At 44.0% G+C, this 17,341-nt stretch overlaps 1 protein-coding gene across 1 annotated transcript; it reads right to left on the reverse strand.

Moving 5' to 3' along the window:
* Window positions 1-6,886: 6,886 nt before the first annotated feature.
* LOC147433114 (uncharacterized) lies at window positions 6,887-12,692 on the reverse strand. Its single transcript, XM_086492805.1, has 8 exons — window positions 11,696-12,692; window positions 9,742-11,565; window positions 9,437-9,632; window positions 8,751-8,920; window positions 8,236-8,569; window positions 7,744-7,948; window positions 7,490-7,596; window positions 6,887-7,316 (listed from the first exon to the last, which is right to left on the reverse strand). Exons 1-8 carry the CDS (start codon window positions 11,902-11,904, stop codon window positions 7,164-7,166), a joined length of 3,198 nt encoding a protein of 1,065 aa, XP_086348931.1. The 5' UTR covers window positions 11,905-12,692; the 3' UTR covers window positions 6,887-7,163.
* Window positions 12,693-17,341: the final 4,649 nt, after the last annotated feature.

The raw sequence follows: 17,341 nt of genomic DNA on the forward strand, positions 1-17,341 counted from the left end.
CCTTGCTCCCCACACTTGAAAAATTTATGATCCTTTCAAAAAGCCTCTAGCTCTCTAGGAGAAAGTTTATTTTTATCTTTGTAAACTCCCTTCTCCTTGGTCTTCTTCTTCTTCTTCTTCTTCTTCTTGGAGTTGGAGTTGGAGTTAGCTTGGGAAGAGTTTTGAGCATTGTTCTTCCCCCAAATCATTTTGGTCTTTGTTTTCCATGGGCTTGGCATTCCTTTTAGTCCCTTGTTGGAAATTAATACGAGAAGCAACCATAGTGTGGTTGATGACTTTGGTGATAGTGTTAGGCCGTTGTGAGTTGACATACTTGGTCATTTCTTCAGGCAATCTCGCACAAAAAAAAATTATTTTGCTCGGTGAAGTCTATCATTTGAAAGACTGTAGCTTTGAGATGTAAATTCCAAAACTTGTCTACGTATTTGTGGATAGACTCGTTGGAGAGTAGCTTCAAACTCCGCCATTCGGTGAACACTTTATCTTTGGCGTCGCTTGCAAAAAATTGTTTCATGATGGAAACTCGTAGAGTTTTCAATGTCTTTGGAGCTTTGCCATTGCCACGAAGGCTAGCCCACCATTGTTGATCAGATTTTTGAAAGTGCATAGCTACATGACGTAGCTTGGAGGACTCTTTGAAGACTCGTCTCCAAAGGTCGCATCAAATTGTTGAATGAAGGCCAATACTTTGTCAATAGCACCAAAGGGGCCATCATAGGTGAGAAAAGAGATACTCTTTCCTCCCTCTTTGAACTTCTTAAGCTTGTGGGACCTTTTCCAAGCATGTGATGTCCTCTCCTCCTGTTCTCTCCGGAGAATAGCCGCTACTTTCTTCCAAAGAGGAGGAAGGTGATGAAGAAGGAGAAGAGGGTGATCTCTTTCTTGCATCTTTCTTCCTTTGTTTCCTCTTTTCCCTTTCAGAGTGACGAGGAGAAGGACTATAGGATGATCTTTTCCTCTTGGGAGGAGTTGGGGATCGTCCAGACCGCCGTCTTCGTGGAGCCACATCTTCAGAGGAATTTGAAGATTCGCTTCTTTCTTGTTCATTGGATTCCTCCTCTTCTCTTATCAGAGAGAGTCTTCTTTTGGAAGTCTCAACAAGAGGCTTCCTAAGCTCTCTCTCTTCTTGGAGAGAGAGATCTTTGAAGATTCATTTCTTTCTTGTTCATTGGATTCCGCCTCTTCTCTTATCAGAGAGAGTCTTCTTTTGGAAGTCTCAACAAGAGGCTTTCTAAGCTCTCTCTCTTCTTGGAGAGGTAGGGAAATCCCATAATCATGAAGTTGTTGAGTAACTTTGGCTTGCAAGGCAAGAATTTCCAGCTTGTTGCAACCTAGTAACAAGATAGTTCACAAACATTGGGGCATCATCAGGAGCACCTTCATGTGCAAAATCAAAGTTGTCAATATTCATTCTTTATTATTTTCATCCATGCTACCTAAACATATGTATATACTACTTTGTACTTTGGTACCCTTAAAAACCTTAGTTCCTACTCTTCTTTACCTTTGAAAATTAGCTCTCAAGCAGCCACACCCGTGGTTTAGAGACTGTTGATTCCAAAGAGTAGTGGAGAGGGTCTAACATTTCTTGGTTGATTATGGTTCCTGTTGAGCTTCCTAGTAGCTCAAGAATGGTTAAGCTGAAGGAAATCCCCGAAAGACTCCATTATTGAGTCTGTTGTTCCCAACGGTGTGCCTCAAACTAAGTCCTTTTCAAAGAAGATAATAGATCCTTGTCCCACTTACTCTCTTGCGATGAACAGCTCCAACCTTTCATGGATTGTCATAAAATCTAATATCTAACCAACCCAAATGATTTTCTCATATTCAACTGATCATTTAATGTGGATAATAGATGGGAACAAGCGTTAGAATATAGGCATGTGATTTTGGGTCTATCTCGACACGGGACCAATAGTAAAGGGGCCCAAATGAGAGATGATACGCCAAAGAGCAAGGCTAGCTAATGGAGCTTAAAGACCTTAGGGCTAGCTTCATTAAAGGCCTCCAATGGCTAGTGTTAAAAGTCCTTTGACCTAGGTAAGCTAGGACTGTGCTTGAGGTGGAAACCCGACCCAATCTTGAGGCGCTTGTCATGCTTGCTGACTAAGGTGCTTGTCGTACTTGCTGACTAAGGTGCTTGAGGTGCTTGATGACTAAGGTGCTCGAGGTGCTTGCTAACTAAGGTGCTTGAGGTGCTTAATGACTAAGGTGCTAAGGTACTCCATGACTGAGGTTCTTGAGGGCAAGGTGTTCAAAAAATCAAATATAATCCCTACTCATGAGGGGCGAGCCCTAATTGTAGGGGCTAGAGAGACAACACACACACACTCCTACAAGGCAAGCTTGGCACCAAGAAGAAAAATATGACACTTGTCAAGCTCCTCCTCATGTTGTCGTCATGGTGTGTCTAAAGCCTATTGGTTGGCCTCCCAAGGGGTCTGATGATAAATTGGTTAATTTAATTAATTTTTTAATCATTTATCAAGTCCTCCCTCTCAAAGGGAAAAGAGGGACACTTGTCTCGAGGCTACCCTTGTTGCTTGTTATGCATTTTGCATGTGATTTGCCAGGCTTGAAGAGGTCCAATGAATTTCAAGCATGAGCTACAAGGGGGTTTGACCAAAGCAAGAAGGGGGTTTCTTGGGGGGTATACTCTCCCACACACACTCTCATTGTGTAAAGTGCAAAGTTCAAGATCTCCATCTCCTTCTCCGAGCTAGTAGAGAAGTTGAGAGCCTACACCAACACTCTTGGCTATGAATGCAAATCCAACCAAGAGCCATGCTTCAATGCTTAAACTTTCCATCTTCTCCATATTCATTACTATGCTATTATGTATGCTAGCAAGGAGAGTGATGATAAGTGAGAAACTATTTCTTTCTTCTATGAATGTCTCTTCTTGCTCTTCCCTACCGCTAGCTCTGTCCACCTTCGAAGGTGTTTGAGGCCTTGGGACTGAGGCTTGGGATAGTTAATGTTTTTTACAAAGTTTATGTTATGCTCGTAATGCATAAAGCTTTCCATCTTCGTTGCATCACCTAGGTCACAAGGAACACAAAGATTGTATTGTACCAAGTCTCTCTTCATGGGAGAATCTATAATACAAATGCCTATTGGAGGGGGGGACCGACTCCACATAAATCCGGTCCTCAATTGTTGTCAAGTTCTCTAAACTCTCTCTTGCAAAAGTATTGTCCATGCCAAGTTAACTAAGTACTATGATTATGTTGCTACCATCAATTAAGTCCACCCTCTATGCTCTCAAAGTAGTCTCACAAAAATGTTGTCTTTAATCCTCTCAATTCCGCCATCCTCAAAGTTCATAGGCCATTTCCATTACATTGGTATCAAAGCATTTGGTTTCTCTTTTCTTGTTGAAGAAGAGAGGTCCTTAAGTAATCTATTAATGGTTGATTTTGTTAATTATATTAGGGTAAATGGGGCTGAGATCTATTATCGGTTTTGTTGAGCCCATTATACAAGATATGGTACACACCTCGAGAGCTTTGGTCTTAATAATGGGTTCTTTTTAAACTTTCCTACGGCTTTACCGTTATTGAGCCATAAGAATTTTGCAAGGAGCTATCCCTCGGCAATTTTGCAATATTAGACCCACTCTAGGTGACTCTCTATAATTAACCAATTCGAGCCATGGGTGTAGATACTTAAGTGCTTATTTTCAAAGGCTAAGAGAAGGTTTTGAATTGCCAAAGAATCCATTAAGTAAACACAAAAATTTTGTTAACATGACTAACAATAACCAAGAGAGTAGAATGAACATTGATAACTTTGATATTGCACACGAAGGTGCTAATGATGATGCCCCCATGTTTGTCAATTATCTTGTTACTAGGTTGCAGCAAGGTATGGGCAATCCTGCTTTGCAAGCCGAGGTTACTCAACAACTTCATGCTTACAGATTTCCCTTCCTCTCCAAGAGGAGAGAGAGCTTAGGAGGCCTCTTGATGAGACCCCCAAAAGAAGACTTTCCAATACGGGAGGAGGAATCCAAAGAGCGAGAAAGTAATGAATCTTTAAGTTCCTCTGAAGATGTGGCTCCACAAAGACGGCGGTCTAAACGATCGCCAACTCCTCCCAAGAGGAAACAATCAACCTACAGTCCTTCTCCACGTCACTCCAAAAGGGAAGAGAGGAAACAAAGGAAGAAAAGGGCAAGAAAGAGGTCACCCTCTTCTCCTTCTTCTTCACCTTCCTCCTCTTCCGACAAAATCTATGGCTATTCTCCTAGAGAATACAAGAGGGGAGGACATTGTAAATCTTACACTGCATGGCGAAGGTCACAAAAGCTCAAGAAGTTCAAAGAGGCAGAAAAGAGTATCTCTTTTCTCACCTATGATGACACCTTTGGTGCCACCAACAAAGTATTGGCCTTCATCTAGTAATTTGATGTGGCCTTTGGAGACGAGGGCTTCACGGAGTCCTCCAAGCTACGTCATGTAGCTATGTACTTCCAGAAATCGGCTCATCAATGGTGGGCTAACCTTCGTGGCAACAGCGAAGCCCCAAAGACATGGAAAACTCTACGAGTTTCCATCATGAAGCACTTCTTTGCAAGCGATGCAAAGGACAAAGTGCTTATCGAATGGCGCAATTTGAAGCTTCTCTCCCATGAGTCTATCCACAAATACGTAGACAAGTTTTGGTATTTACATCTTAAGGCTACAATCTTTCAAAAGATAGACTTTGCCAAGCAAAAGTAACAATCCTGTGCAGGATTACCTGAAGAGATGGCCGAGTACGTCAACTCTCAATGGCCTGGTTCAAAGTAATCCACCACCCCCAAGGCACCGCATGAATTTCCTCTCTCTTGAAGCCCCAACGGCGTCGTCTGTGCTCCCCAACCAAGGCTACAAAAATACACTTTCCCTAACAAGTGAAAATAAGGGCGCACTTGAAATTCTCCCGGTTTTTAGGTCCAAATTTGAAGCTTTTGCCAATAGACAGCCAAAACGACTTTTTCACAAATGCATTAATTAGTTTGGGGAGGGGGAAGAAAGGAAAAGAGAAGGGTGGAGGAAAAAAAGGGAAAGGAGAGGGGGGGGGGGGGGGGGGGGGGGGTATCCTTTTTTTTTATGGCTCAAAGGGAGCTCAAGGACCAACGTAGGCATATAGCCTAGTGGTTTACGTTGAGTTTCATACTATGTAGGTGATAAGTTCAAGTGCTACTGATTAATATTGGTTTCAAGTGGTGACGTGCATGGACATGCTAATTAGAGATGCTAATAGATCTTGGGGAGATTCTATCTAATGAAAAACAAAAGTGGAGCCATTAGTTGTTGTGTATAAAAGTTGTGTAAACTTCTTAGGTTTTTTAAAGGCAAAGTCAAAATCTAGCCAAGATTTTGCAATTTCAACCGGTCAAAATACATTGGACCCAATTTTTTTGTAGCAGTGTTCCCAACCATGCCCTCAAAAGATTTTGGCGCGAAACAACCGACTGCCACATCAACATCGCCTGTCAACGCCCTATTAGTGCACTATCACCATTGATTAGCAAGAATGCCGCTTAGAGCCACCACAGCTACGCTTGCAACCGTCCGTAGCACCCGTTGTGGGTCACCATAGCCACAACACATGCGAGGGAGAGAGGGAGCTCCAAAATCTCAATCTCTCTCTCTCTCTCTCTCTCTCTCTCGTGTTGCATCAAATGGGGACACCATGCTTTAGGTCTTAAGACATACACCGCACTCCAGAGCCTTGGATACGCTTATGGGCTATCCCCAGTGCCACGCGACAGTACCAGAAAATCCCTCTCCTCATGAGAGTTGAAAACCTCCTAACAATCCACATTAAAACCCACCTTTTCCTCTCAACCTCCAAAGCATGCCACTTGGTATCCGATGCTCCAATGACTGAGCCATAACATACTACCAAAACTCCATCTCCTCAACTTCAATCCGCTCTGCCCTTGCCGCATCTTGATTCCTTCAAAACCACCAACCAAGGCCACCGAAATGGAGAAGAAATCACCTGATACCACATGGTTAGCAACTGCCACCGACTTCACCACGCAATATTTTGCCATCCCGAAGTCCGATTGACATGTCATCAAATCCTATCAACTTCATACATTGCGCACCACATTCCCCCATGCACACACTTCATCCCGACCCTCTTCATCTACAATTGTGCACCGGATGTACAAACCACTCCAAACTTCGAACTATCATAACATTCCCACCATAGAAGATAGGCTTGTGGAGCACTTTTGAGTACTACATTTCTAGTCCATAAACTTCAATTTTTTACCACTTCAAACATACCCACTTCCTATATCAAAAGCATAGTTTTGGGCCCTTTTAAGCCACATTTTACATACATTTAACATTGAACTTGCTTGTTATCGAGCCTTGATCACTACTCAATAAACATATAGAGTTCAAATAAACTTAATCTACATCCGAACACGCAATGCTTTGGTCATAATATGTTGAACCCAATCCTATAAAATTTTATCTGCTATCAACATCATAACTTCTAACCTTCCATTCTTGCAAGGGTTGGACAACTGATAACCACATTTTGGGATCAATTTTCGACATAAAGTACAAGTACAATAATGCCCTTCCATTCGAGCATATTCAATGATGATTTACTTGCTAGGAGTGACTTCAATTATACCATATACTACAAAGCTTTGGCATGTGATGCACACCATCAAGAGCTTGAGGCTTTGAGCTACTTTTAGTACAAGTACGTTTGAGCATCAACGTTGACATGCTTTTCTCAACCCTGATAAATTGAATGTTAACAGTAAACAAGCTCTACTTCGCTCAAGAGTCCCTAATGCTGTTCAGTCACTGCCACGCCTTTGTGAGAGCTCGGGTGCGTGTGTGCGAGAGAGGGACAGAGTAAAGAGGAGTCGACGCAAATAACCCAAGTTGATTAGATTGGCAGCGCTAATTACAAGTATATTCCTGTTGTGTAATCTTCCAAGCCAGAAAAAAAAAATCCTTCCGTTTTACTTACACGCATCTCTTCTCCCTTATTTCACATCACATGTTTTGTTATAGATAAGTTAATAATCCATGGGGGCCTCTAAGCAGCCTTGCACAAACAACTCTCTCTCTCTCTCTCTCTCTCTCTCTCTCTCTCTCTCTCTCTCTGCACCTCCACCCACCCCCTGGTTAGTATATGATCTACAGACTATAATGCTTTATGGCATTCTCGAGAGCTTGCTCGCTCGGGCCTTGCAATTCCTTCACTCTCTGTCCACTCCTATAAATCTTGAATGTAGGAACAAATGTCACACTCTCGATTTTGGCTAGGTAAGGATTATCCTCCACATCCACCTGCAAAAGAGGAAAAAAAGACCAGTCACTTGTAGCTTGGATTAAAGGCAGCACTGATTAACACAGCAACATTGCTAGATTTGAAAATTTGTGCAACTGTTAAGCTGTCAAGGTACAACACATCAATGGCAGCCCGGAAACATTATCCCATGCTAGTCGTAGACATAGACTACCTTCACAAAATGGACACAAGGAAACCGCTTGCAAAGCTGATCAATAAAGGGAGAGATCTGGCCACATCGATCGTTCCATCTTGTAATAAATTGCACAACAGATATCCCTGAAACCCCCAACAACCCAACATCATAAAGGACTCAACTTGCTTATGCGGACGCAATCGGCACACACCAATTCATTTGACATAGAGTAACCTCGGTTGAAGGAGCACACAGAAGTCATTAAGAGAGAGTTTCAGAGTGAGCTGTACCTGCAAATGTCACCACCTCTCTAAGCTGCCCTTCATTGAAAACCTCCTCCACCTCCCCTCCAAACTTCATCTTGTGAATCTCCTCTCCTCTCGATTTCTTTATCGCAACTTGCACATCGAAGTACCCTCGTGCAACTTCCACATCACTTGGCATTTTCGCTCTCAGAACCTCATAGTCTTGGAGAGCATCCTCCCAGCGCTCAAGCTGCACTTCCAGCCAACAAAACAGCTAATATTCACATTTCAATCAGAAAATTAGTTTACTGAAGAAATTTGTGGGTAGCTTTGTGAAGCCATAGATGTGGAATGGGCATCACAACCTCAGAACGAGATAACATGCGCTAGATATTCACCTACTTCACATAATCATACTGGTAGACACATATGTACGTACGTACATACAAATTACATTTCATGAATGCTACACATGTACATATCCAGGAGAGTTAAATCACTAATCAAGTGAGTGCAGAGCTTTTGTGGCAAGTTCACCTTTGAGCTGCAATGTGCTCTCCTCATAAAAGCCTTGATATAATTGGGCTGAGCTTGCAAAGCTGCATCACAGTCTTCTATGGCTTTCTCCCACTGACCAAGTTTTGACCTGCAAGCTGCCCTATTGCAAAGCAAGATGGCATTCATGGGATCACTCTCAAGGCCCTCACTATAAACAGCACAAGCCTCGAAGAATCTCCCCGCTTTAAAAAGCTCATTTCCTGACGTCCTGGTTTGGATCACAGCCCGAGCTCTTTTGACAAATCCCGCGATCTCCACATTACGAGGGTCTATCTTGGCAGCCGCCTCGGCAGCTCCAAGTGCACTCTCAAACCTGATACATCAACAGTCACAAATGAATCCAAGCTCTATACAGCTACCGAAGTTATTTGTTAAAGGTAGGTTCCATAAAGCTAACAATCAAAGGAGGCAGGATAGATGCCTTTAAAGCTACATGGTAAAATGACAATCTGCCAGGTATGCCCAAGGCTCGAGCATTATGACTCAAATCCTACCTTCCAAGGTACATTTGAATGTGGGCTCGCAACATAACCAGAAAAGAGTCAGCTGGTGCTACCCCAAGCTTTTGCAAAATGCTCTCCTGTCTTTGAGCTTCTGTACATATACCATCCGCCTCTTCTAATCTATGAAGTTTCAACAAGGCCTCCGATTTGTAGCCCAACACCTGCATTTAAGTGGATGTGATGACTTAATCTCTTATAAACATCATAGTGAGAATCCAACCTGCAACTAGCATAAGGCAGGAGATCACATCTCATAGTTGCAAAGTTTTTCAGCTATCTCATATGGCTTTTTGGTCTCTGTTATGGGTTGGATTTGATTACTCCTATATGCAGGCAATGCTGATAAGAAAATTATGGCCTTAATAACTGACAGTTATCATAAGGCCATTACAAAATATATATTGACCTTGTAATAAATTCAAAACAAATTGATTGTCATATGTTATTGTTGATAGGCTTTCTCATATGGTTCTTTGGTCTCTGTTATGGGTTAGATTATATTACTTCAATACGCAGGCAATGCTCATAGGACAAATACGCACACAAATGGTTTTACTAACTGATAATTGTCATAAGTAGGGCTGCCGCTGATATTGAAATGTGCTTACAAAATACATAACGACCTTGTAGTTGAATCAAACATATTGAGTGTCATATGTCGTCACTGGACATCATACCTGGGCTGCAGAATCAGCACCAGCAACAACTGCTGCACTACTTTCCTGAAACACAATTCTCCAATCACCAGCTTTTCTAGCTTCTATGCATCTTGATATGTGCCTTTCAACTGCATGAAGAGTTTGAGGAACTCCTGTTTCATCCTTCCCCATCGAAGCTCGAAAGAGCCTCTTGGCACTCTCGATCATACCTAATCTGTATACCACAGACAGCATATATAGCAGACTCTACTTATGGCACATTCCATTATAGCATTGACCCTTACATCATATAGTGTTCCATTGAAATAGCAGAAGATGCTCACCGTAGGTATAGATGAGCAGCTCTTTGATGAGCTCGCAAGTACTGAGGATCCAGTTTAATAGCCTCTTCACATTCCAGTACAGCCTCTCCTACTCTCCCAAGTCCAGCAAGAGCTGCTGCTCTGTTGCTTCTATAAGGAGCATAATTAGGGCAAATACCAATCGATTTATCATACAAGGCCAAAGCTTCAGAGAAATGGCCCATCTTGTATTGAGCATTGCCAGCATTTTTTATGTCCTCAGGATCCACAAGCTCAAATCCATTCCTTGTTCCCTCCAATTGTTGGTTCAGCGCCCTTGGGGCCATTCCAGTATTGAGAATGTTTCCACTAGGTGCACTACTATTGCGGCTTCCATGGCACAAATTACCCATATTGCGGTTCATCACCCCATCAGCACAAGTAGCAGATGCGGCAGGTCCCCTCAAATTGGCAATATTGGACATGGGTGCCAGGTCCTCTACTTTCTTAGAAGAGCCATCCCCTGGCTTGATGTCATTAGCACCTGCTTTGTTATTAGAGAATTTTCCTTTCCCAACCCCATTATTGCTAGCACCAACCAATATATTACCCATACCCCGTACGGGTGTAGCATCTTTGTTATTAAGGACACTAACTGATGAAGGCCGTCGATCAGTACCTTTCGTTTCATTGATCTGCAAACCTTTTGACATTGGACTTCCCCCATCAGAGCTACAACTTACAGAAGAGGCTTTCCTTGCCCCATCCTTAGAGGTGGGACTCTCTTCATGTGGATGAGACAAATCCACAGAGCCAATACTATCAGAAGAAGACCATCTCGGACCATCTTTGGTAGCTGTCGGACTTCCTCCATTCGTTGAGAAAGAGTCCCCAGAACCATTACCAACTACGTTCTGACTGCCTACGATGAGGCCTCCTGTTGGACTCTCTCTCAGATTGCCGGAAGCCAGAGTGAACTTGGCAGCAATCTGTTCTCCTGACTTATAAAGTCTACTACCTGCATCCATGTTGCATGTTTTCCAGCTGTCTTTATTAGCAAAGGAAGCACCCTGTTCTGCAGACTTATGGCCCCGAGGAAAACTGGTAGCAGGCTCCCCGTGATTGGGCTTCACTGCCAAGGTAGGCTTCTGGCTAATCTCACCTACATTTCCGGGGCGAGATTGACCTCCAGCTGAAGCACCCATAGTAAGACCATGGTTATGCAAGCTTGTCGAATTAACTTTCAGAGGCTGCGTTTCATTCACTGTAGGCTGCAAATTACGAGCTGCATTTTGTCTAGGACACCCAAGGGAGTCCTCGTTCTCTATTTTCATGCTGTTCAGATTGCTTACCTTGGTTGTGGATGATGCAATCACTTTGTCTATGGGAGCCCCATTGCTAAGGGTAGGCAGGCACTTGGTTGTAGACTTGTCATGCTCATGCTGAAGAGTGTTGTTCATGCGAGCCAGTGTAGGCTTCTGCACAAGCTTGGCATCATTACCATGACTCTTTTGCGGTGTCTTTGCAGGAGCATCCGTGTAGCTTCTGCTGCTTGCAGACTTCAATTCTGGACATGCACCAACCATGAGAGCACTCTCACGAAAACTTCCACCAAATGAAGGTCTACTCCCAGCAGATGGCTCTTTGCGGAAGCTCTGCGAGGAGCGAGTGCAGCTAGGGTCTCCAGATGAAGTAGTCGATGCAGTATTATTATTGTAGCTTGGCCAGTGAGGATACTTGTCCACATCCCTGCTGGGATTGTATAGCTTGGTGTGGAGGGCACCAACATAGAAATCCATAGCACTTGGGTGCTTTCTTCTCTCCGCATGACACTGAGCCATTATCTTGTGGGCTAAGAATGCCCTTCTTGATTGTCAAGGGACGCCTTTTCACAGCAATCGCAATCTCAACAGAGGAATTGCAGCTCAAAAATGAATCACAGGAGAGTGAATAGATGAGCGCCCAAACGGGCAATGCAGGTTGCTACACAAGCCACCTTATCATGTTACCAGTGCCCGCATTGTAGAGCACAAGCTTGTTGTTGATGATAAAGCTTGGCGTCATCTTCATCAGGGGCTGCCGATAGGAGAAGAGAACGAGACCCATCTCGCAGAAGGGAGGAGAAGAGCAAAGCAGGGCCCTTGGCTGCTGCATTGCACAAAGCGATGAAGTAGGATTAAAAAGAGAGGCGAAGCTGGGTAGCATGGAGGGAAGGAGAGGATCGATTGAGCAGCAAGGCAAACAGTGGCTTGCTGAAGACTCGAGTTAAAAAAATATGGCGCCTCTCTTCTACCTCGTTCTCTTCTACAATGAGGAGGACTGGTGTGTTACGTATCGCTTGTTGGCATTAAAGCTGTGTTGCAGAGAGGAGGAGAGGGGCGCATATGAGGGGCAGGAGGGTTGGGGGATAATGTCAGAAAGAGAGAAGGTGGGAGTTGGCTCAATAATGAAGCCAGGTGGAATGCGAGGGAAAGCAAAGGACTCTCGCAAAAATTGAAAGGAACCCAGATTCCGAATTAAGGCAAAGTAGGTGTAGGAGAGGGGGCGGGGCAGGGGAGGCGGGGGGCAAAGAGAGCTGTTATGCAAAGCTGGCGATGGCGGTTAAAAGAAGATAAAACAAGAGGAGTTGGAAAGTGGGCTGCATCAAAATGGGATATATGGGTAAAGAAGGCGTTTTCCGCCTTCCCCTGCACTGTGAGGCCGCCATGGCCAGGAGCTTAGGAGAAGAAACCGGAGCAGCCGGTCAAGACGGTTGGCAGGCACATGCGCGCGGCATGAAGAGATGGGAGATTACGATACAAAATTAAGCGGGATTGAGGGGGAAATGCACGCAGCCATCCCATCGGCATGTATGAGAGATGAACCATGAGAGCATGTGACCGCCAGCTGTTGTCCGCAAGGCTGCCTCGCCTTGCCCTGCTCCCATGTGCAGCGGTCCGCCGGCCTCCCTCGCCGTTAGAATGGCGATTGCCGGCCATGTGACCTTTTGCTTTGCTTGCTCCCCTTTTCTTTTCTTCTTGTTGGATTTGGCAAAATTGGCACAGGAGATGAGAGAATAGTAGGCCTAGCAAAAGCGAGAGAGAGCCCTTTTGACTCCTTCAAAACCGTTTTATATAGGTACTCTTGCCCCTGTCCCCTCTTGTTCCACCACCATGACCTGCCCTCTTCTAACCTTCCATTGGTTCCCCTCGTAGACCTACTTCCCACGGTATTGAGAATCGTTAGAGCTAAGCTCTCTAGACCAATGTAGGTTTCCCTCTTGGCTTTTCAAAGCCTATTAATTTTGGTATAGATGTTGGAAGTAGGGTTGCAAGGAAACACACACCTTGGAGAAGATGAAGAAGCTCAAGGCACACAACAGAGAGTATATATCACAATGATATATTTGCCCTAGAATGATGGGCATATATACAATGCACGGGGGAAAAACCTCCTAGTGAGGAAAAAAATGCCCCTGCGGTCCGAAGTGTGTTCACACACATCACTACCACACATGTATGGTAACAAATTCCCCCTGGGAGTGATGCAATGAACAAGAGTTGGCACATAGAGTATAGGGAAGTGCCATGTCTTGAGGACATGATCAGTTCACAAAGGGGAGTAAGCCCAAAGCTTTGCGAAAAGCTTCGAACTTCTTGCGAGACAATGCCTTCGTGAACAAATCTGCGAGGTTGTCCTGTGTTGGCACATAAGGCAAGCTGCTCTCTCCTGGTGAGAGTCTCTCTCTAACATAGTGGATGGGTTCCTCGCAACTACCTATGCACTCTAACTGTCAGTGTAGATGATGTTGGTAGTGTCCTATTCAACACCCAAATTAGCCATAAGGCATATGAGCCGTACACACTCAACCATAGCAAAGCCTCACGTAGTCCAGAGGAAACTAGGACAAAAGAAACTCAACCGTAGCTGTGAAGACTGTCATGTACTCAGCCTCACAATTGGAAGTGGCCACAATAGGGTGCTTCTTGCTCAACCATGATATGCATGAACTGTCGAGCATGAAACAAAAACCACTTGTGGACACTTGCGTGTCATAACAATCAGCCCAATCTGGGTCCCAAAAAGCATGTAAATATGACAACAAAGATCTGTTGGAATTAGGGTTGCAGGGAAACGCACACAGCTTGGAGAAGACGAAGGAAGCTCAAGGCACACAATAGAGAGTGTGTTTCTTAGTATGCAATGGAAAGATGGATAGCCCTAGAGTGATGGCGTATATACAATGCTCCGGGGGAAAAACCTCCTAAAGAGGGAAAAAATGCCTCGACGGTCCTAGTGTGTGTTCACACACATCACTACCACATGTATATGGTAACAAATCCCCCCTGGAGTGATGCGGTGAACGAGAACTGGCACATGAGTAAAGGGAAGTGCCATGCCCTGAGGACATGATCAGTCCACAAAGGGGAGTAAGCCCAAAGCTTTGCGGAAAGCTTCAAGCTTCTCACGAGACAATGCCTTTGTGAAAAGATCTGCAAGGTTATCCTGTGTTGGCACATAAGCCAAGTTGATCTCTCCTATTGAGAGCCTCTCCCTGACATAGTGGTAATGCACCTCAATGTGCTTTGTGCGAGCATGGAAAACTGGGTTCCTCGCAACTGTCAATGCGCTCTGACTGTCAGTGTAGATAGTGTTGGCATTGTCCTGTCCAACACCCAAATCAGCCATAAGGCTCAGCCATACACACTCAACCATAGCTGTGACGACTGCCCTGTACTCAGCCTCACAACTCGAAGTGGCCACAGTAGGTTGCTTCTTGCTCAACCATGATATACATGAACTGCCAAGCATGAAACAAAAACCACTTGTGGACACTCGCGTGTCAAAACAACCAACCCAATCTGAGTCCGGAAAAGCATGTAAGTCTGGCGGCAATGATTCCCCCTTGGGATAAAACAAGCCAAGATGTAAAGTGCCACTAAGGTAGCGGAAAATCCTCTTGACAGCCTGCCAATGCTTAGACCCTGGGCTATGCATAAATCTGCTGACCTATGAGACTGCAAACTGAATATCCGGCCTCGTGTTGCATACATAAATGAGGCAGCCAACAGCAGTTTGGTAAAGACTGACATCAGCAGGATCGCCAGCATCATGTAGACTCAACTTCAAACCTGTTTCCATGGGAGTGGCAATAGGTTTGCAATCCTCAAGTCCAAACTTACATAGCAATGTCTCTATGTAACTTTTCTGACACAAAGCAATACCACCATCACACTCCTTAAACTGTATACCCAAGTAATGATGCAACAACCCCAAATCTTTCATCTTGAAAGTAGCATTCAAATCAGCCTTAAATTCAGCAATATGTCTCTCATTTGGTCCAGTGATCAGCAAATCATCAATATAAAGAACCACAATGAGAAGTACATCACCCTCACGCTTTACATACAATGTGCTTTCTGTTGGACTGTTATGAAAGCCTCGTTTAACCAAATGAGTGTCAGCTTTCTCATACCAAGCATGAGGAGATTGCTTCAACCGATACAAAGCCTTCTTACATTTGCACACTTTGTCCTCTTGTCCTTTTATGACAAAACCGCAGGGCTGCGTTACATAAACTTCCTCAAAGATGTCACCATTCAAGAAAGAAGTAACAATGTCTGATTGATGTACATCCCAACCAAAATGAGCTGCCAATGCACATAGAAAACGCACAGTAGTCATACGACAAGTGGGAGCAAAAGTCTCTTCATAATCTATGCCTTTTTGCTGTGCATAACCCTTTGCAACAAGTCAAGCCTTATGGCGATCAATCTCACCATCCGGCTTGCGTTTCAACTTGTAAACCCACTTCACACCAATGGCCTTTTTGCCAGGAGGCAAATCACATAAAGTCCATGTTTCATTTTCTATAAGTGCATCATATTCTGATTGCATGGCAGCCATCCAATTTTCTAAATTTTGTGCTTCATCAAAAGACAGAGGCTCCTCAACATCATGTAAGCTAGACACAGCCAAAGCATAACAATCTGATGCATAAGATGCATGGCGAGAGCCTGAATGAGTACGACTAGACAAAGGTGCATCCAATTTACTGTCACGCAAAGTGTGCACCAGCCATTTTGGCATACCTCTAGCTTGCTCATTTTCAGCCCTTTCCTCATCAAGTACATCATGTACATCTGCATCAGTAATAGGCTGATCTATAACATTTTCAGAAACCCCCATAGGTTGTACAATTGCCTCATTGGAAATTACATTTGTATTTCCACCACTGAAAAGAGGCAACAAAGTGTCATAAATGTCTTGTGAGCTTACATTACTGTCTCTAGTACATGACAGCAAGGGCTAAACAGAATCTTCCACAAACACTACATTCCTTGAAACCAGAATACGTTTTGTTTGCGGATGATGCAACCTGTAACGTTTGCTTTCAGCACTATAACCAACAAAAATACATTTGACAGCCTTATCATCCAATTTTCTGCGTTGCACTTGTGGCACCAAAGCATATGCCAAATAGCCGAAAACACGCATGTGCTCAATAGAAGGCTTTCTATCATGCCATGCTTCATATGGAGTAATAGACTGCAAAGCTTTCGTAGGACACCTATTAAGTACATGAGTGGCACACATGATGGCCTCAAGCCAAAAAGAATGCGGCAAAGCTTGACTTTTGACCATACATCGTGCCATTTCCGTCAGTGACCTGTTTTCCCTCTCAGCAACACCATTTTGCTGAGGTGTATAAGGCATTGTACATTGGCGTTTTATCCCACGACTAGCCAGAAATGCATTAAATTCATGAGACATATACTCCCCCCCTCGATCGAAACGGAGGGTGCGCATAGTACATTTCAACACATTTTCAGTCATAGCCAGAAATTTTTTGAAGCACATAAAAACTTCGGACTTCGCTTTAAGCGGAAATACCCATGCATGCCTGGAGTAATCATCAATGAAAGTCACGAAGTACAGGTAATTGCCCAAGGACGGAGTTTGCATGGGCCCACAAACATCACTATGTACAAGCTGCAACCTGCATGTGGCCCGAACTGAACCATTGTTTGGAAATGTAGAATGTTGCATCTTACCCAAAATACAGCCTTCACAAACATGTTTGATAGGTGCTTCAAGAGGCGGCAAAGAAGCAACCATATCAGATTTTTGCAAACGCAGCAAACTGGCAAAATTCAGATGACCAAAACGTGCATGCCAAATTTCTGCATCTGAAATAGCCCTTGACAACAGCATTTGCAAAATTTTGTCCACACTTGTCATGCAAAGTGAGCTTATACAGCCCACGGCACAAAAGGCCAGATGCAACAATTTCATCACAAAACTGAGATCATGAACGATACATCTGTCATCCACAAATTTGACGACAAGTCCAAGTCTAGCAAGTGCGGATACAGACAAGAGATTCTTCTTGATCCCAGGTACATAAAGTGCATCAACAAGTGTGAAGGAACTGCCATTAGCAGCAGTAAGCACAATCTTTCCAACTGGATAAGAGGCATTGTTGGCACAAGTGACAGAATTCCCATGAGGGACAGACTCGAGAGAGGTAAACAATTCACGATGTGAGGTAATGTGCTTTGTAGCACCACTGTCCAAATATCACACATGTGAATCTGCAGCCAACTGACAAGCATGCATCATGGACAACAGGATTGTAAGTGCACTCTACACTAAAAGCCCA

This window comes from Adiantum capillus-veneris, chromosome 20 (genome assembly GCF_014529385.1).
Source record: "Adiantum capillus-veneris isolate H3 chromosome 20, ASM1452938v2, whole genome shotgun sequence".
In the NCBI taxonomy this organism is placed as follows: domain Eukaryota; kingdom Viridiplantae; phylum Streptophyta; class Polypodiopsida; order Polypodiales; family Pteridaceae; genus Adiantum; species Adiantum capillus-veneris.

Excerpts from the sequence above, each read along its gene's own strand:
- LOC147433114 (XM_086492805.1), bottom strand. The coding sequence starts at position 11,904 with ATGCTACCCAGCTTCGCCTCTCTTTTTAATCCTACTTCATCGCTTTGT. Across the intron at positions 9,633-9,741 it reads GCTGCTCATCTATACCTACG|ATTAGGTATGATCGAGAGTG; the intron begins GTGAGCATCTTC and ends TGTGGTATACAG. Across the intron at positions 7,597-7,743 it reads AGAGGTGGTGACATTTGCAG|GGATATCTGTTGTGCAATTT; the intron begins GTACAGCTCACT and ends TGGGGGTTTCAG.